Source organism: Talpa europaea (genome assembly GCF_964194135.1).
Source record: "Talpa europaea genome assembly, chromosome: 1".
Taxonomy (NCBI): Eukaryota; Metazoa; Chordata; class Mammalia; order Eulipotyphla; family Talpidae; genus Talpa; species Talpa europaea.
In genome coordinates, this window is record NC_140073.1 from 152,967,530 (window position 1) to 152,990,529 (window position 23,000).

A 23,000-nucleotide genomic window follows, 5' to 3' on the forward strand; every position below is an offset into this window, starting at 1 on the left:
AGAGACAGTTGTACCATAGACAGTGGGATGGGCCCGTGGCCTACGTGGCTCAGTCATGAGGTGGGAATTGCTCTTATTCCCTGGTGGAGGAAGGGGGAGGCTTTCTCTCAGCCGATGCAAATCAGAGCACATGGAGCCCTCAACGCCACTGGCAGATAACTTGTGACTATGAGGGGCCGGCTTTCCTTGAAGCCTAAGCTTGGAAAGCAGAACAATGGAAAGCCCTAGGACCGGGTGGACATGGCTGACCCGCTGGCGGTTTTGTGCCTGTGCCCCCCACGACACTAGGCTCCTTTTCAGCCTGTTGGTCAGGGTGTTCTGTTAAGTGAAGCCCAAGCGGTCTTGACAGTCAAGGTTGATAAGAGAATAAGGTGCATGCGTAGCCTGACCAGTGCCCCACATTTTGCTAATTCTAACAATGAATTAATGAGTTATTCATGGATTCTCAGGTTATTTGGCAAAAGGTAATGCCCTATAGGTTGGCGAACCTTTTCTGGCCAAAGAGAATAGGCCAAATTAGAAAATATTTTAGGCTTTGTAGGCCTAAATGTACATTCTTTGTGCTTATTATTTTGGTGTCCTTTTTAAAAATGTAGAAGCCATTCTTTTTTTTTTTTTTTAAATAATAAATTTTATTTTTATATTCCCCCATACAATTGCAAACACCCCATTCTGACCCCAATCCTTCCCCTCCCGCAGTGTCTCTGGTTCATAGTTTTTTGTTGATTTTGATTTTCACTTTCTTATATTCATTTTCCATTCTTAACTCCAGTTGTGGGCATAGTTGGCTTAATGACTGGAGTTTGCTGACTGCTGACAGTGCCACCCGTGACACAAGAATCCAGGAGGAGGACAGTTGGGGGAGGTATTGAATTCTGTTTTAAATATGTTAAGGCAGCATATCCAGGCAGAGATGTTCATTAGGCCAAGAGATCTAGGCTGGAGATACAAACGGTGAATCATCCACGTGTAGAGGGTAGGAAGCCAAGGAAGAAGTTTTGGGATGAGATCACCCAGAAGATTGTGTAAAGTCTACCCAGTAACATAAGGGATGGGCCAGGAACAGACCTACAGAGAATCCTGTCTTCCAGGATTGGAGAGAGGTCATAGACCAAAGCTAGTTAACTGGAAACTCAACAAGTGAACCAGTTTCAGGGAGGTGGCTCACACACTCTGATGGATTCCTGGCCAGGTTTCTGTGAGAGCACACAGAAGAGGCATCTAATCAACCTGAACTTGCAAAGAGACCTCAAAGTAGCATGCCTTAATCATCATGTGAGATGGCTGAGAATTAGCTAGGTCTTCCATGCGGAAGGAACAGCCTAAGCAAAAACACAGAGAAGGGACAGACAAATATGAGCATGGGTATGAGGCAGACTGAAAAATAAGGTAAGGCCAGATAGACAAGACCAAGGAGTGTTTCAGATGCAATGCCAATGCCTTGAAAGGGTTGGAGAGCTCTGCAGGAGTTGCAGGCACAGGAGAGACAGGTTCACACCTATGTTTTACAAGGAGCGTTTTGGCAGCAGATATCTAAAGAAAAGTGTTTTGTAAGAGAATCAAAGAGGGTGTGGGGCCTGGAAAGCAAAAAACCTCTTACCTGTCCAAGGGGAAAGCATGTAAGATCCTTAATCGGTGATGTGCTAGTAAATGTTTTATAGCTGGCTCTCCAGGGGAACTAGCCCTGATTGGTAGAAACTGTCAATTTCATGGGTAAATATTTCCATCATGGTCGAACTAAGACTAATGGTGGGATTATAGAGAAGAGTTAGAGAGAGATTTAGGAGTTGAATTGAGACTCAGTGACTGATGAGCTGGGGGGTAGTGAAGGGATGAAGAAAAGTATACACTCTTCCAGATTTCTGTCTTGGGTGTTGGGATTGGGAAACAAATGTACTACACAATAAAGAAATCAGCAAATCTACATGGTTCTTCTCCTCCTCCTAGAGGGTAAGCACATGGAGAGAGGAACTTTCAATCATTTCATCTGTATTCCTAGCATATGGTTGACAATAAATATTTGTTGAATGGATGAATGGCTTCCCAATGAAGGCACGAATGTTATCTTTGCTGACTTAAGCAGTAGCAGTGTCCATGAGTTTATGTGGAACAGTTTGTTGAGCGTTGGCACCTGATGGGATGAAGAATCTGAGACAATGCATGAACTGTACATTGAAAAAGTTTGCTTTAAACTGGTCCAACCCCTATGGGAAGCTGTGTGGAGAATCCTCAAAATACTAAAAATGGAGCTACCATAAGACCCAGCAATCCCCCTCCTAAGAATCCATCCAAAGGACACAAAAACCCTAATTTTAAAGGAAACCTGCACACCTATGTTTATTGCAGCATTATTTACAATAGCTAAGATATGGAAACAACCCAAATGTCCCCAAACGGATGCATAATCGAGAAGATGTGGTCTATATACACAATGGAATACTACTCAGTGATCAAAAAAGATAAACTCATGTCATCTGCAGCAACATGGATGGAGCTGGAAGGAATTATGTCCAGTGACGTAAGTCAGAAGGAAAAAGAAAACTATCAAATGGTTTCATATAGGTGGAATACAGGGAAACTGAGCAAATTGTCAGGAAAAAGACAAAAACTCAATGGCAAACCATAGCTCTGAGGCATATAGCAGGGGAGGGGCAGGGGAGGGGTCAAAACAGGGGAGAGAAAAGCACAAGGGACAGTGGTGATGGATCATGGGTTCTGCGGTGGTGAGAAAACTGTGGGGACTACACCTTAGGAGAGAAATCAAGTATTGTACAAAAATGAACAATGATATAAGAAAAAATAGGGCCTCCCTGGTGGCACAGGGGGTTGAGTCTCAGCACTATGAAGCTATCGGTAGTCACTGTGACCTGAGTTTGATCCCCCAGCCAGGGAGCAACCCACATGGCACAGCAGACCTCTCCTGACTCCCCGCTGCTCCCCTCAGCAGTTTATTTCAGTGGATCCACCTGTTCTGCTCTCTACTCTGTCGCTGGTGAATCCTCTCACTGATGGCACCTCTGACCTACATCCCAGTTCTTGTATGCAAAAATAAAAATAAATCTTAAAAAAAAGAATAAAAGAATAAAATAAAATTTTGCCTACTGAACACTCTAAAAAGAAAAAGAAAAAAAAGGAGAAAAAGTTTGCTTTTTCTCAGGAGAAAAACACAGGAGACACACAGATGGCAGCCCACCCAAGGAAATTTGACGTCACTCTGTCTCAGGAAAAGTGAATCTTAGCAGGCAGCTTCCCGGAGCTTCCTTGACCTCTAGAATGGTGGCAACTGGCCCAGGAGAGCCAACCAGAGCTAGGGGATGAGAGCTTGTATTAAATCCACAGCCCAAAGGAAAAATCAAGAGCTGAGTCCACAGGAGAGTATAGGAGGGATAGAAAGTGTGGGAATAAGGCCATTCTGTCCAAAGTCAGAAGCCAGGAATTGGAAACCAGGAAAGATCTAGATTGGATAGTTTATCAAATGCTCAGTGCCAGTCTAGTTTAAGCAGACAGGGTGCTGGGTGCTTTGGCCAGCTGTTAAACTTGAGCCTGGGAATGGAACCTCATAAATATTGACATGAAAATCCTTGCCAACATTTGCACGGCAGTCATGGATGTGTTGAGCAAAGTTCAACTGAGTGCATTTTAAAGATCTTATTGGTTTTATTCAGTGACTCAGGGGACAGGCAGCCTCCAATCCAGCAGACAGAAAGGGGCTCCAAGGAGCTTCAAAATGGAAGACCTTTTAGGCCTCCCTGGTGGCGCAGACAGTTGAGTGCAGCACTGTAAAACTGTCCGCAGCCTCTGCAGCATAGGGTCAATCCCGGCCGGCCAGCGAGACTCCCACATGGCGTAGGAGACCTCTCCTGTCTTGCCCGCTGCTCCCCTCAGCAGTGTATTTTGTCAGTCTGCCTGTTCTGTTCCCCACTCGGTCTCTGGCGAATCCTCTCACTCTCCGGCACCTCTGGCCTGCACCCCAGTTCTTGTATAAATAAATAAATCTTTAAAAAAAAAAAATGGAAGGCCTTTTCCAGGCAGAAGGGAGCCAGAATGAGGGAATGGGTTGTGGCAAGGTCACGTTCCTTTAGGGGGCGATGGGCCTATCAGGCAGATGACCCCACTAGTGCTGACCAGGTGACTCTCAATAGCCTGGCTTGACATTCCCTTTTGGGGAGAAGGCAAGACTAATTAAGTCTAGTCTGGTGACATGGGAGTTAGCTAAGTAACTCCATCTTGGGACACTTTTTAGCAGATCTAATTTGGGAAAATTTTTTTTTTTTAGTAAATGTTTTTTTTTTTTTCCCCAAAAAAATGTTTTTCTTCTCCCCAAGGGAACATTTCGTACATGATTTTAATCACTACATTACTTAATGTGTTTCTAGGTATTGCTTTATTTAAAATTGTGTTTCTGAAGGCTGGGTAGAGCATGATGCTGATAAAATCGTGTATTTGGAACTTCATGCCATCACACCAGGCTGCAGGCCAGGCGAAAATTTGGGTTGGTTTGAGGACTTTCTTCATCTTTTCCCGGTCTTCGCTTTCTTTCCCTAAACTAGTTTCATTTATTGCCCTGAGGGAATTCCCAAGATGAAGTCTCACGAATCAAGGACCTAGGATCTTAAATTTCAAAAGTCCAAACCCTGGATAGAGAATGGGGGGCAGAAAGTTTTGGACACCTACTATAGATTGTGAGAATACACGGCATCATCTTCCCATCCTCTGATTTTCTGACTAGCAAACCACCAGATTGCAGTAGGGAGGAGGGATATGGGTGGAAGGAAAGAGGATTTAGGGGCAGCCAGTCCATGGGGAGACTCCCTTGTCATTTCCTTCCAAACTGGTTTGGGGGAGAAAGTCAAAAACCCAGTAGCCTCCCCAGGGAGACTGACCCTCTGGAAGCTGAGTAGACCTCCTCCTTTGGCTGCCCTCAGGTGAGGAAGACGAGAGACAGGTGGCCAAGAAAACACTGAGAGGCCTCAGGGACCTCCACCACCCGCGCATGACAAGAGGAGGCCTAAGAGCACCCCTGGCTGCCTGTGCCTCCTAGGACATTGCTGGGGACACTGCCACAGGGGGACCAGAGGAGGCTGCTGCAACCCCACTGCTCACCTGTGCGTGAAAGCCCGAGTGGATGGGATGCAGGGCCTCCCACCTTTGCTGGCACCGAGGGCATGCTGCTCCCCTGAGGCTGGGACCAGCCTCAGCAGAGCCAATGGGGAGGAGCCAAGATGACTGACGTGAGGTTTGGGGAATGCACTTGGGGGTGAGGTCACTTAGCGCCTGTTCAAAAACACTGTCATTTAGAGAAAAGTTTTGTTTCGTGGGTGTCCAGCTATTTTTTTTTACCTTCGTGTGACGCTGCAGATTCTAAGTAATTAAAGCCACCTGCTCATCTGCTCCAAGTCAACATAAGTATTCCTTCGTCTGCCTGCTCCAGCAGCTTCAGTATTTGCCCAGAACCGTGGCTGTCCCTCTGGGCAGGGGAGTGTGGAGATGCCGTGACTTCTCAGCACATCAGTCGCACCCACATCAACTGCGAGAGCAAAACCCATCCAGGACCCAAGAGCAATGATTTGTGGACAAGTGTGCCTAGGACTGTAAACACCGCTGCTCCCCTCTGTTATCACGGATGTAAAAAGTTCAGGCTGTGTCTTCCCACCAGCGCCACCAGCTCAGCAGGTGTCATCTGCTCAACAGACTTACAGGCTTTTGAATCAGACCTGGATTCAAATCCCGCCGGGCAGTGGAATGAATTAGGGCAAATTTTTCCATACTGCCTTGGGTCTCTTCTTATTTACCTGTAAGACACAGAGTGGCACTGACCTCCTGGGGCCGTGAGGACTGATGGGATAAAACCTAAAGCGCAGGGCAGGCAGCCGATAAGAGCCCTTGCTGTTTGTATCATCGCTGGGAGCTCTATCCATCTGCTAGGGTTGTCGTAACAAAATGCCATAGCCTAGGTGACTTAAGCAATAAAAATGTATTTTCTTATAATTTTGGAGACTGAAGTCCAAGATCAAGGCGGTGGCAGGTTTGTTTTCTCTTGAGGCCTCTCTCTGTGGCTGGCAGATGCCACTCTCTCTCTGTCCTCACATGGCCTTTCCTCTGTCCTCCTGCCCCTCTAGCGTCTTCCACTTCTTATGGGAACATCTGTCATATTAGGTCCTCACCCTTGGACTTATTTAACCTTAATTACCCTTGGGAGGACCCATCCCCAAACGCAGTCACATTATGGGGTTAGGGCTTCCACAGAGGAATTGGAGGAAAGGCTGTTCAGTCCACGATAGAAGTTAAGAAAGGTCCCATCAGGGCCTCCCTGGTGGCACAGGGGTTAATTCTCAGCACTATGAAGCTATCCGCAGCCACTGTGGCACGAGTTCGATCCCCGGCCAGGGAGCTACCCACATGGCGCAGCAGACCTCTCCCAACTAGCCCGCTGCTCCCCTCAGCAGTGTATTTCAGTCAGTCTGCCTGTTCTGTACCCCCCCATGCTGTCTCTGGTGAATACTCTCACCCCCTGCACCCCTGGCCTGCACCCCTGGCCTATACCCCAGTTCTTGTATGCATAAATAAATAAAAAATAAATCTTTTTTTAAAAATGTCCCATCAAAGGCCATTCAATTTTGATAAGTTTAATATTTAAGAAATATTTAAGAAAAAAAAAAGAAAATTTCAACTATTGGGAAAAAAACAAAAAAGAAATATTTAGTTCCCAGAAACACAAGTGTCTCAGCGGGTTTTTTTTTTTTTTTTGGCTGGCACTTAAGGGCTGAAATTATGTCGATGTAAGTATTCAGCAGCTGGTGTGTTTTACAAAGAAGAGCAGACACTGTCGGGGAAAGGGAAGCATTATGTGTGGACAGAACCTGGAAAAGCCACAGAAATAAAAGCATGAAGGGCCCCTTGTGAGTGGCAGCGCCCTACCTGGGGATGCCTTGGAAAGAGCAGAGTTAGGAAGTGGGCAAATGACAAGAGTAATCATAACCAGCCCCACTGTGGAGGGGGAGGGAGGCAGAGGCTGTGCTTCTGATGGCAAATGTGGCCGAATCCAGAGACAACACGTCAGCTCTGTCCCTGCCAGGGACTTACACAGGCACTTGGGGGAAATTTTTAAAGACTTTTTTTTAACCAGTTGATTACTATTTTGCACTAGAAGGGGAAGCACAGATACCCTGGAGTTGTAAACAGTGATTTCACAAAGAAACAATTGACAGGTTGAGGGTCAGTTGCCTCCTGAGACGCCCTGGGGAGTGGAGCCACAGACTCCCAGGACTTCCTACCTGCGCAGTCACTTTTCCTGCTCATACCCAGGTTTTGGAAAGTGAGTTCCAGGTTGTCTTATTTTTTATTTTTTCCAGGCATTGCTCCAGAAGATCAAATCATGTTAATAGTACAAAACAAACACACAAAAATAAATAAATAAAATCCCAAGAGCTCTACTTGCATCTATGTTTGGAGGTTTTTGGGTTTTTAGTTGTGTTTTTTGTGGGTTGGTTTTTTTTTTTTGTTCAGTCTGAGAACTTCGAATTTCCTTGAAATTTGTAGCATGCTCATCTGGCAGCCACGCTGGTGTTTTGGGGTCAGGCCTCTGCATCGTGTGGGTTAGAATTAACTGGCGTGGCCCTGACACACAGTCTTCCTGAAGTGGGCATGGTGCCACCCTCTCCAGACTTAGAAAATTGTGGGGTCAATCAAGTTCCTCCACCGGAGCTCCAAGAGTGACTCTGTGCTTCCTAGGGAAATACTTGTATATCCTGGGCCTGTTATACAAACAAATTCCTGCAATAACTGGGTGAGAAAAAGAGCAGGAAGATGTGTTTAGTACTCTGAACACCTTCACCTGCATCATTTCATTTTAATCCTCCTAGAAGATATGAACCTATGAGTAGGCAAACAGAGATTATGAAACCCCCCAACATTTGGGAGAGAAAGCCTTTCCCAATGCCCAGGGCTTCCAATCAGCTTCCTAGTGCCCCACTCCTGAAGACACACAGAGAACAAACTATTAGTAGACTTTTGAGGAAAACCAAAGCAAATCAACAATAACAACAAAAAACAGGAGTATAATTTTGGGGAAATTAAAGAATGCATAAACCAGAGAAAATACTCATCAACGCTTTGTTCAGAAGAACAAGAAGTCATCTATGAAAGAAGAACAGCACAAAATAAAAAAAAATATATTTAGAAAATTTCTAAGAACGTTTAGAAAAATATGATAATAGGAAAAGTGAAAAACTCACTTGGAGATAAAGTTGAGAAAATATCCTAGAAGAAAAGAACCAAAAGATGGACAATAGGGAGGAAAAGATAATAAAATTAAAGAATTAAACCAGGAGATACAATATTTGGGAAATAAAGGCCTTCTAGGGAAAAATGCACTAGAATATGTGCTAGACATACACTGCATGTGAACAGATTAAAAGCTCTTATCAAGCACCCTGCATAATGAGTAACAGACGATGAATACCAAGAATCTCAAACAAGGTCCACTGAAACCACACTGCTACCAGTGACAATTTACTATAAAGAATTATTAGTGTGTGTAAAATGGCTCACTACTGAAAAGGGGTAAAAGAGAACTTTAAAGGTTCTAGATGTAGCAGTGGCAAAAAGCCTCTGTTCCGTATGCTGCAGGAAGGTGGACCATAAGTAACAAGGCCATCTTTCCTTTTTCTCCTTCACTCAGCTGAGAGTCATAGCCCCTTGGAGAAGGTGTGGATACTTCAGGAACAGGAGCGTGTAGCCTGCTGATGGCAAAAACTTCCCAGATAGAAAGAACCAGCATTGTCTATAGAGGCAGCTCCCAGTGGAGAAAGCATGATCTGAGGGTACACCTGGACATCACCTGTGCTGGCCACTGGTTCTCACCCTGAGTAACAGTAACAGAGGAAAAGTACCTGAGAGGAAATATGGACATTTTCAGGCAAATATTTACTTCATATATACGTTTTCTAACAGATCTGCTTAAGGATGTACATCTGCAAAATGAAGACAATATTCTGACTGAAGCATTGAAGACTCTCATTCACAATGTGCTCCAGAAGAATCTGACTCTGAATAAGGAGAAATTCTAGGAACACCTTCATCTACTTATTCCACTTCTGTTTTCCATTTTTTAGGTATACACAAGGTTCGTCGAAATTTATATTAAAATGAATGTTACACATGTTAATAGAATCAATACAATTAATGAATAGCATTGCTAAAATAATGTAATAAAATACATGTCTGTGAAGAACGAAAGAGTTCTTTCAGTAACTTTAAATAAGTGATAAAAAATTGTGTTTCAGACTCCTTGAGTGTTGTTTCTTTCTACACGTTATATAAAATAGCTCTATGTCATACAATGGGTGGCACATTAGATCTGATGAAATACAGTGTTAGTTCCACACATGCATCAAAAGGAAAAGGGGTTCCCAATATGGTACCAGGGCTCTGGGCTCTTCTCTGCTCCAGGTGACAGTGCTCACCTCAAGCTGGCTTCCCTCATAGTCACAACATGGCTGCAATGACTCCGGTCATCACAGCAAAGCACAAAAAACAGTGTCGTCAAAAGGGTTATGTCTCTTCTTATGATAAAATCTTTCCCAGGAGCCCATGCAGACTTCTGGTGTCTCACTGGCCAAAAGTTTATCATATGCCCATACTAATCCCTGGCAGGGGTGAAAAATAACACCTACAAAATATGACTTAAACCAATCATGTCCTGCCCCCAGGAGTTAGCAATGAAGCCTATGCTTGAACACAAGCTGTGCAGCACAGAGAGGCTACCAGACAAATGAGAACTCACCTAGGAAGGGCAGGTGGGCAAATGAGCAGGGGGGAGACAAACATCTACCACTGATTCCTGATGATGTCTGTGGTGTTTGAAGTCTATTCCTTCGACTCTCCAAGGGCAGCTTCATGTCTGAATTATTGAAGAAATAGTTCAATGTAGTCGGTTCTATATTAAAATTTCTAGTTTATTTCATTGTCTTTTCAGCTTCACACTCATTTTTTTTCTGTAACTAATAATGCTGCTTTTATTCCTCATGATAAAAATAACTATCATTCCAGAGTAAAATTTATGATAGCTGAAAATCTAGGTTTTGCTGGGTTTAGGCAAATTGAACCAGATACACAGAGAAACGCATATCAATGTACATTTATACCTGAACATATAATTGTTTATAGTCTAAATTGGTGGTAAAATATATTATGAAAATAATTAATTTTTTAAAAGCCCCATCTTTTTACTTTTTGGGGTACCAGTGCTATGTGAGATTTTGAGAAGATAAAATTATAAGTAATTTACCCTTGCAGTCCTTGCTTCTCCATTTCTTTCCTTTCAGATACCAAAATCCTTCTTCACCTAATAAATAATCGTTTCATAAACTCTCCATGACACAGTATCTCAACCCTGCTATGCAAAATCCCCTAATTATATATGATTTCCAAACCAGGGAGAAATTTGACCTGATAGAATAACAACAGTCTGTAGAAGAAAGCAGAGTTACAATGTGTTTCTTTGACAGGTGCTGAGAAAGATCCAGAATGCCCCCATGGAGTGTGGTGTCTGGCATGTTCCTCTTCTCAGTAAACTGTTTACTGAGTAGAGTGATGATTCTTCTTTATGATGTGACTGGAGAATGTCTATGGCAAGAAGTATGTAATTCTTAATGATTACCGATGATTTAAAATATCAAACGCCAGGGCCTTCCTGGTGGACCAAAGGTTAAGTTGCAGCACTGTGAAGCTATGGGCAGCCACTGCAGCACGAGTTTGATCCCTGGCCAGGGAGCTACCCACATGGCACAGCAGACTTCTCCTGTCTCGCCCGCTACTCCCCTCAGCAGTGTATTTCAGTAGATCCACTTGTCCTGTTCCCCACTCTGTCTCTGTGAATCCTCTGTCTCTGTGAAACCCCCCGCACCTCTGGCCTGTATGCACCAATAAATAAATCTTTAAAAAAAAAAATTGAATGCCTGTGTTTACAGTTAGGCATGAGGGGGGCTGAATTCTGGTTTCAGCCGGTCACCTTCCCTTAGGCTGGTGGTGTATTCTCAGTGATTTACTTTTTATAGCTCAGAGGAGTCAGTGGCCTTCTTATCTATGTGTGCAAGTTGACTTGTGTCTGTGCCTGGAGGATGTGCCTCCCGGAGGACCTTGAACAAACTCTTCAAATATTACCTTGTGAATCTGTACCAAAGGGTCCTTTAATTAGGATAAAGAATGTCAGAAATAGTCTTTTGCTAATGATATGAATTATGTGCAGGCAATAAGGCTGACATGTAGAACTGTACAAATGTCTCTACCTTTTTTGAACAAAATAAGAAGTAAGCCGTGGAAAGCATAACATGTCCAGTATAGTGCCTTGTACTCCAATTGTTCTGGAAGCTTCCACTTAGTCAAGGATTTAGTTGCTTGATCTGGCCTGACTGAAATACCACCGTGAAGATAATTCAAAGTTTAATAAAAGAGGAATTTATTAAAAAGGTTATTTCAAGCCAAACTGAGGCCCTTACTGAGGGGCCAAGATCAGATTTCTCTGAGTGAAGGCCCTCAGGGGGAGGCTCAGCTCCTATCAGTAAGTTCCACACACAGAAAGAATACATAAATGTTCTGCAACAAAGAGAAGAAGGCATCTAGTTAACTTCTGACATTTCCAGAATTAGTTGTTAAAGGAGAATCACTGTTGGTGACTTCGAAGTTACTTAGGTCTGAGCCACCCATGTTTGGGAGGAAAGACAGCCCCAAGGTGATCTGAGCCTCTGTCCCTCAAATACTTATTCCATCTTCCTTCTTCCTGCAACTCAGAGCCACACCGGGGTGCACTTGGACTGTGGACTTTCCAGCCATTTTTCTTGCTTCTTGCCACAGGGGTCTTCCCAGCAAGCAAGGTCATTGTCTGCTGACTTCAGCCTCTGCGACATTGGCAGCAACGCGAAATGTGGCATTCTTATTTTTTTTTTAAGTCCCCATCTGGCAGTGTGGTTGGAAGGAAGGAGACTTTGGAACTTAGCCTCTTTGAAATGTTTTCTCATCTGTCTGAGTGGTGGGAGGTGGACTAAATGATTTCTGACTTGAATGCATTCTTAAAGTTCTAGATTATGTGGTATAAAAAAGGTAGCATTAGATCTGGCATCTTCATTCAATAGAAAGGAACTATTATTTATAACATTTAAATGAATCTTAATGATATTTAATAAAAAGAAAAGGCAAAGAGTGTGCAGAGAGATTAAGTTGACGAGGCCCATCTTGGACTAAAATTCATGCTCTTCCCACTGTAACACTAGGTACCCCCTGTTAGGAACTGAACCATGTCCCTCAGATTCTTACACTGAAGCCCTACTCCAGTGTAACTATTTGGAAATAGGGCCTTCATGAGGTCATTGGCATTAATAAGTTCATAAAGGTAGGGCTTTAATCTAAGATGATGGATGTCCTTAAAGGAAGAGGCGGACACGCCAGGGGTGCATGAGGATGGAGGAAGGTCTTGAGAAGACTCAGTGAGAAGGGAGCACCTGTAACAGGGAGAGGCTGAGGAGAACCCAGACCTCCCAACTCCTTCCTCTCAGACTCACAGCCTCCAGAACTATGAGGAAATCAATTTCCAAGTTGCTCAAGCCAGCCAGTGTGTGGTGCTTTTGTAATGACAGCCCTGCCACATGGATGCATCCTCCCCTTCATGGTGGCTGGTCAGAAAGAGGCTCAAAAGGACAAACACTTTGGGTAAGCCTCATGTGCAAGAAAATAAAACAATAGGAGGGGAAGTGATTTTCTGAAAGTGATCAGCAGCCACATTTTTGTGAGGTTGTGGACTTTTCTGACACACACATTTTTATCTCAGCTCCTTTAGTGAGTAGCAACAAAAGCTGAATGAAAACCACCTTTTAACTCATTCAAGGGTATTTGTGAAGGGCCTACTTTCCACTGCACAGGGCAGTAGGTAGGATGGAGGGATGAGTCTCTGTCTTTCTAAGAGTTCAGTCTTCTTTCAGGCAGGTATGGGAGTCCCTGGAGAGAAGCAGGGGGAGGGCCTCAGGAGGTGACAGGGCCAGAGAGGCAGCTGGGAGAGGAAAGCTGGTGAACACACAGCCTGCAGCAAAGGAGTGCCAGGCAGTGCAGAGGTTGCAGGGCTGAAAAGTGTCTGGGGAAACGGCAGGACCAGGGGTACCCCAAGAAGACACATCCAGATCTGTAAAGACCCTGTGGGGGAGTGTGTGGAGATGGGATATGGGGAAACAAATTAAAGGGAGACCCCAGTCACTTTCACCCTCTTAAGCATCTTGCCTTGGACAGAGCCTGCCCGAGCACCATTGTTAGGGGAAGTGCCCAGAACTGGTAAGCCCACCAGTTTCTCTGCACTGTCTCTCTCTCTCTTTTTTTTATTACAGATTTATTTTTTTATGCATACAAGAATTCGGGTACAGGCCAGAGGTGTGGGGGGTGAGAGGACCCACCAGAGACAGAGTGGGGAACAGAACAGGCAGACTAACTGAACTACACTGCTGAGGAGAGCAGCGGGGAGACAGGAGAGGTCTGCTGCGCCATGTGGATCAGCTCAACCAGGGATTGAACTTGTGCTGCAGTGGCTGGCAATAGCTTCATAGTGCTGTGCTTAACTCCAGCGCCACCAGGGAGGCCCCATATGCTGTCTGTCTCTTTACCCATCTTTTCCCTCATAATTCTAGTTTGGAAAGACTTTAGTTTGGATGGAAAAAGACAAATACTGTATGATTTCACTCACATGTGGAAGACACGGAAACAAAATTAACAAAACACAAGAGCAAACTCCTAAACTACAAGAATAAAATGGCAGTTACCAAAAGGAAAGGAGCAAGGTGAATGGATGAATCAGGTTAGAAGTCTAATTTTATACAAATTAGACTTTTGGTGGCAATCATGTGATGGTGTATATAGATGTTGAACTCTGTAAAGCTATAAAACAATGCTCCTTCAATACAAATTTTAAAAAAGAAAAAGAGTTTAATTTGTTTCTCAAATTGGTGGAAGTTCTATCATCCCATGATAAGTTGTGAAGCATAAGATGATAAGCTTCCAGGAGCTTCTCCTTGGGCCCTGTGGCTGACTCGCCACTGAAGTCAACATAGGACTGCAGGGCTAATGTATCGCCATGTAAATGAGGTTTGGTCCAGACAATCCCAGATGCTCACAGCAGTCAAATGCACTGTCAGCAGCCCTCCTGCTGATGTTAAAAAACAAACTCAATTGAGTAAAGTTTGAAGATCTTAATGGTTTTACCCAATGATTCATGGATTGGGCATCACCCAATCCAGCAGATAGAAAGGAGCTGCAAGGAGCTGAGCAAAAGGAAAGAATTTCATAGGCAGAATCGGGCTGGGCAGGGAAGTGATTAGAAGGGAGGATTGTTCTCTGGCAAAGTTACCTTCTTTAGGGGGCGGTGGTGTTGTAAGAGGTGGAGAACCTCACTAGCACAGACCAGGAGATTCCAGATGGACTGAATTATGACTCTTCTCTTGGGGGAGGTTGAAATTATAAATCAATTAGGTATTAAGTCTCAATTTGGTGACATGGACTTAGCATATGTGACTCCATGTTGGGCCTGTTGGCTCTTCTTTAACACTAAAACAAGGTCTCCTGTGTAATGACACTTTCAAGTGTCAAACATGGCATACAACGGTGCTAGCTCTGGCCCGGTGCATGTCACGCGATGAGACAACAATCGCTTATCTTGTCTGCCCACAGGGGAGATGGCGAGTGGAACTGGTTCCCCAAGTTATGACATCTCTGTTCTCCTTCAAGATGCAGCCTTTGGATCTGAGTGATTTTAACATCAACTGACTTGATATATTTTTAAAGATTTATTTATTTATGCATAGAAGAACTGGGGTGTAGATCAGAGGTGCAGGGGGGTGGTAAGAGGATTCACCAGAGAGAGTTGGAAGCAGAACAGGCAGATCCACCGAAATACACTGCTAAAGGGAGCAGCGGGCAAGACAGGAGAGGTCTGCTGCACCATGTGGGTTGCTCCCTGGCCAGCCGGGGATCAAACTCATGCTGGTGATAGCTTGATAACACTGTGTCTTTAACCTCTGCGCCACCAGGAAGGCCCTTGACTTGACAGATTTCTTTTAAAATTCCTTTCTGCACTTGGATTCTGTGACTCTAACCTCTAAAAGCAATGTTAAGCTGCTATTGAACACGAAGCCTGGCCTGACACTGTGATCGTCTCCAACCCCAGACCGAGAGGTAGCTGCTGCCACTGAAATCAGTTTTAATTCAATCACAGGTAATCTTTAGATGGTGGAAGATCTCTTTGAGGAGTGAGTATCGATCAACAAAACCTGGAGAAGTAAAAGAAAACCATGAAGACTTCCTCGAGAACGCAAATCTTCAAGGTAAGAAAGGGGCCATCTGATGTACTGCTTCCTGCTAAGTTCTTTTAGGGAGGGATAGATTTTCTCTGAGAAATAGCAAATATGCCATCACTTGAATATTAATATGTAATTATGTGCTTAATTAGATATAACAGATATTATAGAACATTGGGTTCTTAAAAGACAGAAAATTGTTAACATAGTCTCAAATTTCTTTTGGGAAAAATCTTAAAAGTGTTTAAAAATCCAAGTTAGCATGTAAATTTCATTAATAATCTTAAACTATCTAAATATATATTTGTGTATATATAGATACACACACAATATTTAATTACAATGGGCTCCCTTTAGTTAAAACTCAATTAAAAGGTTAATCAAAAACATAATCAAATTGTCAAATTCTTGAACCTGTGCATTTTGGCGTTTATTGAAATTGCTAGCATTTCTTTTAATAGCAAGATTTGCTTGAGAAGTAGTCTTAATCAAGGAGCAGAAATTACCCTCCATTTTCCTCTTTGCTTTTTCTGCTTGGTAATACGAAAATTGCAAACCTCAAAAGTAGACATCACAGCTTTTAAGAAACACCCATGTACCAGTAACTGGCCATTGAGGATACCCCAAATGTGGCCAAACCTATAGGCCAGCCCACAGGTCCCACTGGATCATTCTGAAGCCAGTTTCAGTTGTTATCTCATATCACTCTAGGCATATGCTTCTAAGAGGATTCTCATCGATGAAACTCTTTAATAACCATTCCTCATTAATAATGGGCCTTCATATCCTAATATCACACACATCCTATTATGTTGACTCCTTTATAGCAAGTATTTCTAAAATTCACTATTGATTTAAAATGAGTCATGCTGGGGAGGCACTGTCCACTTTTCATGGAACAAAATCCACCCAGGCTCTCCTTATTTAGTTGAACAGAGATGTTTCTGCACAGATAGCTATAAACTGCAGTCCAGCATATTTCATTTGCAAATGAGGATCCATTTTATTTTCTAAGCACCATGGTACCTGCCTCAAAGTTTCATATCTAGCGAGCACTCAGTGTCTGTTGACAGACCAGAGGTTTTCTGACTTCCACAAAAACATGGCCAGAGATATGGGAGGCTTCAGGGCTACACTCCAACACGCCTGCCCCCTGATAAGATACTTGGGGGAGGGGCAGAATCAGAACCTTCGGGATAGTCTTCTGTGGGGTTCTTGATCCTGGAAGCAGAGGTAAGAAATCAGGAACTTAGGTGTCTGGCAGGGGCCCCTCCTGCCTGGACAGTGGAAAAGTGAGGGGGTCAGCAGAAGAGCAAACCAGGGGGTTTAATTTCAGGGCCGCCTGGTGGCCTCCCTCCAGAGCCTCACTTAGGCACCAAATTCAATCAGTTTGGAAAGTTCAAAGGCTCCTGTGTCTTCTGTTAGATTTTCCTACAGCATCAGAGTCCAGACAGAGATGAAAACATCCAATAAGGGCTGCTGTTCATGACCTCCAGCCTTTAGGGGATCCCTCAGGATGGCCTCTGCAGCAGAGGAGGTGCCCCATGGCACAGAGCGGGGCTTAGGGCTCAGCTACCAGGGGTGAATGTGATGTGTGACTGGTGGGACCACAGGCTGGTGGCCGGCACGCACATGCTCTGGGAGCCCAGTTCCTGCTCCGGATCTGGGGGTGCAGGGCCAACTCGCAGTGGGCGCACAGGGACCTGATGCTGGATACTGTGCACTGCGTGTGGTCAGCTCCTGATGTGGCTTGCCGTTGTAAAGGATATGATGTCTGGCTGGGTTTATTCTTTCCCTGCCCTCTTTGTCACAGTCCTATGATCCCTCCTGCCCCAAGTTTTTTCATAAAAAGGACCCTCCTGCTTATATCCTCCAGAGTCACATGGCTCTGGGCATCTGGGTTGCCCTTTGAGGCCATCCGCACAGAGGACAGACCTGTGTTACTCTTGCTCCCCTGGCCTTTCAGCAGTATTGAGCTCAGGGGGGACATTTTCTTTCCCCTGGCTCTGGTTCTTGGTCCATCTTGAGCTCCTCCTCACCTCTCTAAATCTCAGTGTTGGGATCAGGATTCACCTCTTGCACCTCTTCCCATCTGTCTATCCTTCCTCCCTGGAGGATTGCACGGAGGCTCTGTATTAAGGGGGCGCGCGCCCACTGATGGACATGTTCCCCGAAGACATTCCCAGCCTCGCCTCTCTCCAAAAACACCAAATATGGAAACTTTTCCAGCTGCCCCCTGGAATATTTAATAGTCTCTCAAACTTGAAACTTCCAAAAGTAGCTCTGGATCTCCCCCTGGGGAGGGAGGGAGGCAAAACAGAACAAACAAACCCCCAGGTCCAAAATTCTAAGTTGTCCTTGGTCCTGCTCTTTCTCTCGCAAGCTAAATCTGCTGCTTCAACAAGCCAGAATCCGAGCTATGTGGCAGGCAGTTTCAAGACAACTCCCAGGGGTGCTATGGTCCTAAGCATCTCCCACTCTTGTGGGATCCCCTCCAAAGCGTACCTGGGCCAACCTGTGTGACCAGAGAATTGGGCAGAAGTGATTTCAATCACTTTCAAGATTAGGTTACAATTGATACTGCAACTTGTCCTTTCTCTCCCCACTGCCAAATGTTCACTGTCCCCCCACACCTCATCACTTGTTTTGGGGGGAGCCAACCACCAGTCCTGATGCAGCCATGGAGGACCCAAGACCTCCAGTCAACAGCCACGTGTGTGTTTTCTGGACCAAGTGGAGACCTATTTGGCAGCACTGGGGTCTCAAATTGGGGGAGGTCAGGAGAGCACAATTCAGCGCATAACAAAATTCAAACTTTCCATGCAGAGAACCCCCTGTCACCTTGTACAGAAAGTGTATCTTTCCTAAAATAGTAATTAATGATTGCATTGGTATCATATTGACACTAACAAATTAACACAGATTTGGAGGGCTTAAGGATTAAATATTTATTATCTTATATTTCTGGGGTTCAGGAGTCTTACTGGGCCACCATCAAGGATTTGAGAGAACAAATTCATTCTGGAGGCTCTAGGGGAGAACCTGTCTCCTGGCCTCTCCCACGTCTTGGAGTCTGTGGTGCTCGTGGCCTGTGCTCGTGGCCTCTTTCTTGTGCTTAGAGCCTCCACTGGTGGGTCCAGTCTCTCACTCTGATCCTGCCTGGTGGCCTGTCACCCCCTGCTTCTGACCCTCCTTCCCCTCACATTCCCGTCTAAGGAGCCCTGTGAGGTGGAGCTCATCTCATTAATTGGGAACATTGCTATTTCAAGATCTTTGATCACACCTGCAGTGTCCCTTTAGCCACACAGGTGATGTTGTTCTAGGTCCTGGAGATTAGGTTACAGGACATCTTGGCCTGGGGGCACTGTTCTGCTGATCACAATGGGATAGGTCACAGCAGCCTGACATGCAAAATCGAAAGCACTGCTGAATTTTCCACACCTTCATTTTCAAAAGAAAAACACAGGTGCCTATTATTACTTTAAAAGTCATTCACATACTACAAAGTACAGAGGGCTTGAGCATGGTGTCCAAGCCATGCTTGGACAATACAGATTACCCAAACCCACTAGTATGTGACTTTAGGCAAATGGTTTAATTTCTTTGGATCTCAGCTCCCTCAATTGTTGATTATAGAAATAATAATAATGGCGGCCTCCCTGGTGGTGCAGACAGTTGAGCGCAGAACTATGAAGCTGTCCACAGCCTCTGCAGCGCGGGTTTGATCTCGGCCGGCCAGGGAGATACCCACATGGTGCGGTAGACCTCTCCTGTTGTGCCCGCCGCTCCCCTTAGCAGTGTATTTCATCAGTCTGCCTGTTCTGTTCCCCGCTCTGTCTCTGGTGAATCCTCTCATCCTCCTGCACAGCTGGCCTGTACCCTGGTTCTTGTATGCATGAATAAATAAACCTTTTAAAAAAAAGAAATAATAATGGCATCTGCTTCAGAGGGTCCTTATGAGGATTAATTGAACAAAGTGCTTAGAATTAACCTAGTATATGGTAAGTACTCATTAAATTCTTGCTATTACATTTTTAAAATGGAAAAGGTAAATATTCCTTCTTTCTCCAAGCTCCATTCCTCAGAGGTAACCACTATAAAAACTGTCAGTCCTGGGCCTCCCCGGTGGCGCAGCGGTTGAGCGCTGGGTTGCGAAGCTGCCCGCAGCCTCTGCAGCACCGGTTCGATCCCCTGCTGCTCCCCGGCCACCGGAGGAGGGTCCCACATGGCGCGCAGACCTCTCCTGCCGCCCGCTGCTCCCCTCAGCAGTGTGCTTTGGTCCTTCTGCCTGCTCTGCTCCCCGCTCTGGCTCTGGTGAATTCTCTCACCCTCCCGCGCTTCTGACTGTACCCAGTGCTTGTATAAATACAAACAAATAAATTAAAAAAAAAAAAACTTCAGTCCTAAAAAAAAAAAAAAAAAACTCTCAGTCCTTCTGTTTTGGATTGTGTGTGTTTGTTTATAAAAACAGGATATTTAATTCTTTATTTTTGCACTTAGTATATTGTGAGCATTTTCTGTTAGTATACAAGACTGTAAGGTATTCCTGTACAAATACACAATCCTCAACTGTTGGACATTTACACATGCCTTTAGGTACATTCTGGGACACATCTGTCTGCACACTTTTATGCTAATGTCTCTAGACATGAAATTGCCAAAATGTACAAAGAGGTACATTCAAAATTTTCATAGAAATGGAACATTCTGAGGGGGGGATTCTTAAGAACCTTGCCTAATTCAAGGTCAACTTGACAAAGGATGTATATCTGTGAACCAGCTTAAGTAGCTCTGCTGGTGTAGCACAAATGCTGTGTGCAACTCATTTGACCTTTAAAATTATGCCAACTTCATAATTGTGCTATTTTTGAAAGCATTTAAAATTGGGTGGTTTTCATGATTTCAATGTTTGTTCACAAAATGAGACTTCATTAATATTTTGATGTCACAATATTTTGAGTAATTCAAACCATATATAAAATGCCAATCACTTCACTGCACTCACAAGTTGCCCTCCCCAAACTGCTGTATCTCATACTCCATCCAACAGGATACAGTTTTCTCACACCTTTGCTGTCCCTAATTAGCTACTGCTACTACTTCTTCATCTTTCCTGGTCAGATGGTGAAAATATTATCATGTTTAATTAGCCTTTTCCTGATGACTAGTAAGCTGAGCATCTGTCATGTTTAATTATATTCTTTCTGTAACTTGCCTATTTGTACTCTTTGTCCCTTTGTCTATGAGTCTGGATTTTTTCCCCGAGACCTTTAAAAAAATCTGAGGACGTATCTATGGATATTTCCCTATATTAAGAAAGTCGGAATAACCAGTCAATGACCTGTTGGAAGTATTTTTAAAATTTAGTTCAAGGGAAACACATGCCTATTGAAGTTCAGTTGACAGTGTTGATTCATGGGTAGAGGAATCCAGCCTAAAAATAAGTTGCTTTCCAAATTAGGTCCATTTTAAAGTTAGTTGCTTAGATCTCTGAATGAATCACAAGTGGTGAAGTGCCTAGCCAATCCACAGAAATCTCGGTGATAAAACCCAATGCTTCCAACAGCCATATCTTCTGAGGAGAATGACAAAGTTTTAAAAAAAATTTTGGCTGTGGCGTGTGAAAAGACAGGTGGGAGAGGCAGTGTAGCTCTCCAACTATTGTGATTCCCCTGACTCTGTAGATGACTTACGGGGAAAACGTGACTGTAAGGGAAACGTGATCACACTAACAAGTATGCATAATCCTGCCTTATGGACCTGAGTATTAGATACTACGTAATATTGGTTCCTGCACTAGCATCACAAGGTAGGGAAGAACAGTTCTTATCTTCCCCGCAAAGCCGGACCACCCCATGCCCAGGATCTATAATCCATTTTCTCTAGGTCATTTCTTCAGGCCATACCCCAACCTTTAACCGGGGACTTCACTTTCTCACACGTAGTCACCGCCTCTTGACTCTCCTTCTCTCTGCCCTCTGCCCAGCTATTCCTTGTCATCACCCTGCAGTTCTGCAGATCTGGGGGTGGGCTATGGGTGGAGGGAGAGGTGGGAGGGCAAGAGGCAGAAGCACTACTGGGGGGGCAGCTCAGAAACCCCGCTCTGGAATATGAAGCAGGAAAGTAAGTACAAACAGTAAAACAAGAGTTAAATCAGTTTTAAAATGTTTTAGGATAAAAACCACTCTCTGAGCCCCTGTTCCTAGTCTCTTTGACAACCAGATTGTGCTGGGCATTTTGTTGTTGCTTTTTGGTTTTTTCTTTGAAAGAAAAAAATGTAGGAGAAGATAACATACAGTGCTCTTATAACCAAGGTCTTAGCTGATCCTGCATGAAATTCAAATTGCCCCCAGTGTAGGTAAGAAGGCAGAATCTCACCTCCCTGGAGCAGACAGCTGGGGCCCATGACTCATCCCCTGGCAGGGGAAATAATCTTGCACAAGCCCATTTCCTGGAGCCAACATTAATCTCTACTGTCTACTTCTTGCACCTGGACGGTGATTCCTTTTGCTGCCCTCAAGGCATGAGGAGCCCAATGGGACCAAACGCACAGCCCAATTTAGAGCTCAGAGAAGCTCTCACTGTGTACCTCATTGGAAGTGTATCCCTCTGGGGAGCCAAGCTTCTAGATCAGCAGAGCCGACCAGCCAGACCATTTAACATTCCTCACGAGTGGAAGTAGATTCTAAACTCAGGACACTTCCCTCTCTACAAGCTGTGACTGAACACTCCACTCAGAACTCTACCAGAGGGGAGTATTTCTTCTCATAACACTCTCAAGTTCATTTCTGGTGGACTGCAGTACAGCAACGGCCAATTGGTGTCATCTAAATACTGGGTATATTAGTTTACTGGTAGTATTTTTTTTTAATCGAAAGATTAGAAAATAGATTAGCAGAAGGAAGAAAATAAAAGTCACCACCCAGATTTAACCACTATTCAGCTCTGAATATATATCCTTCCGAACATGCTTTCCTAGTTATTAGCCATTTCCCAGTTATTTGGGGGACTGAGATAAAAAAAAGACACCCTATTTTTTCCTTACAGCACACATGTTTAGCTAGGTCGTAATATTGGTTGATTCTTCGTGAACTGTTTCCTAATTTGGCAGTAGCTGAAAGAGTATGGAAATCATTAGGCCAAAGTTAACACAGATTTCCTGAAACATTCATCTATTTTTCTCTTTGCTTTCTTTTGTTTCTATTAACTGTAAAGATAGGGATGAAAGATGATAAAGAGTAAAGAAGAAAACTTGGTAGAGAAACGTGTAACAGAACAAAAAAAAAATCAATCAAAAGAAGACATATTATTGTGTTTCTAGCCAATCTGGGGAGACAGAAAGCAGGTGACAGAAACCTCACGTGGCCCAGAATCTTTGCCCGCGCAGGGAGATTGCAAGGCTGAGGTTGATGATACTGAGACCAGTTCATCAGTTGCCTGGACTGGAATCTGGTGCTGATGAGGTCCACGGGGGGTGGGTTGGGGGGGTGTCTATCACTGTGTTAAACAGTCAGTGTCCCTAAAGGGTTGTGATCTCAAGACAATCAGAAACAGATGCCTCACAAAACACGCCCATTGATCCCGAAGGCAGCTTGGTGACAGCGAGTGACTCAGCACAATCTAATGTCACTCGCAGGGAATGGCACCGCTGGCGTCTCGCTGACAACCATC

At 44.3% G+C, this 23,000-nt stretch overlaps 1 protein-coding gene across 1 annotated transcript in view; it reads left to right on the forward strand.

Moving 5' to 3' along the window:
- FBXO36 (F-box protein 36) overlaps positions 1 to 23,000 on the forward strand; it is a gene marked incomplete at both ends in the record, with an annotated part of 51,751 nt that overhangs the window by 21,934 nt on the left and 6,817 nt on the right. The window contains one exon of the mRNA XM_084227873.1: positions 15,248 to 15,356. Coding sequence (XP_084083999.1) covers positions 15,248 to 15,356 — 109 coding nt within the window. The remainder of the gene's footprint in view (positions 1 to 15,247; positions 15,357 to 23,000) is intronic.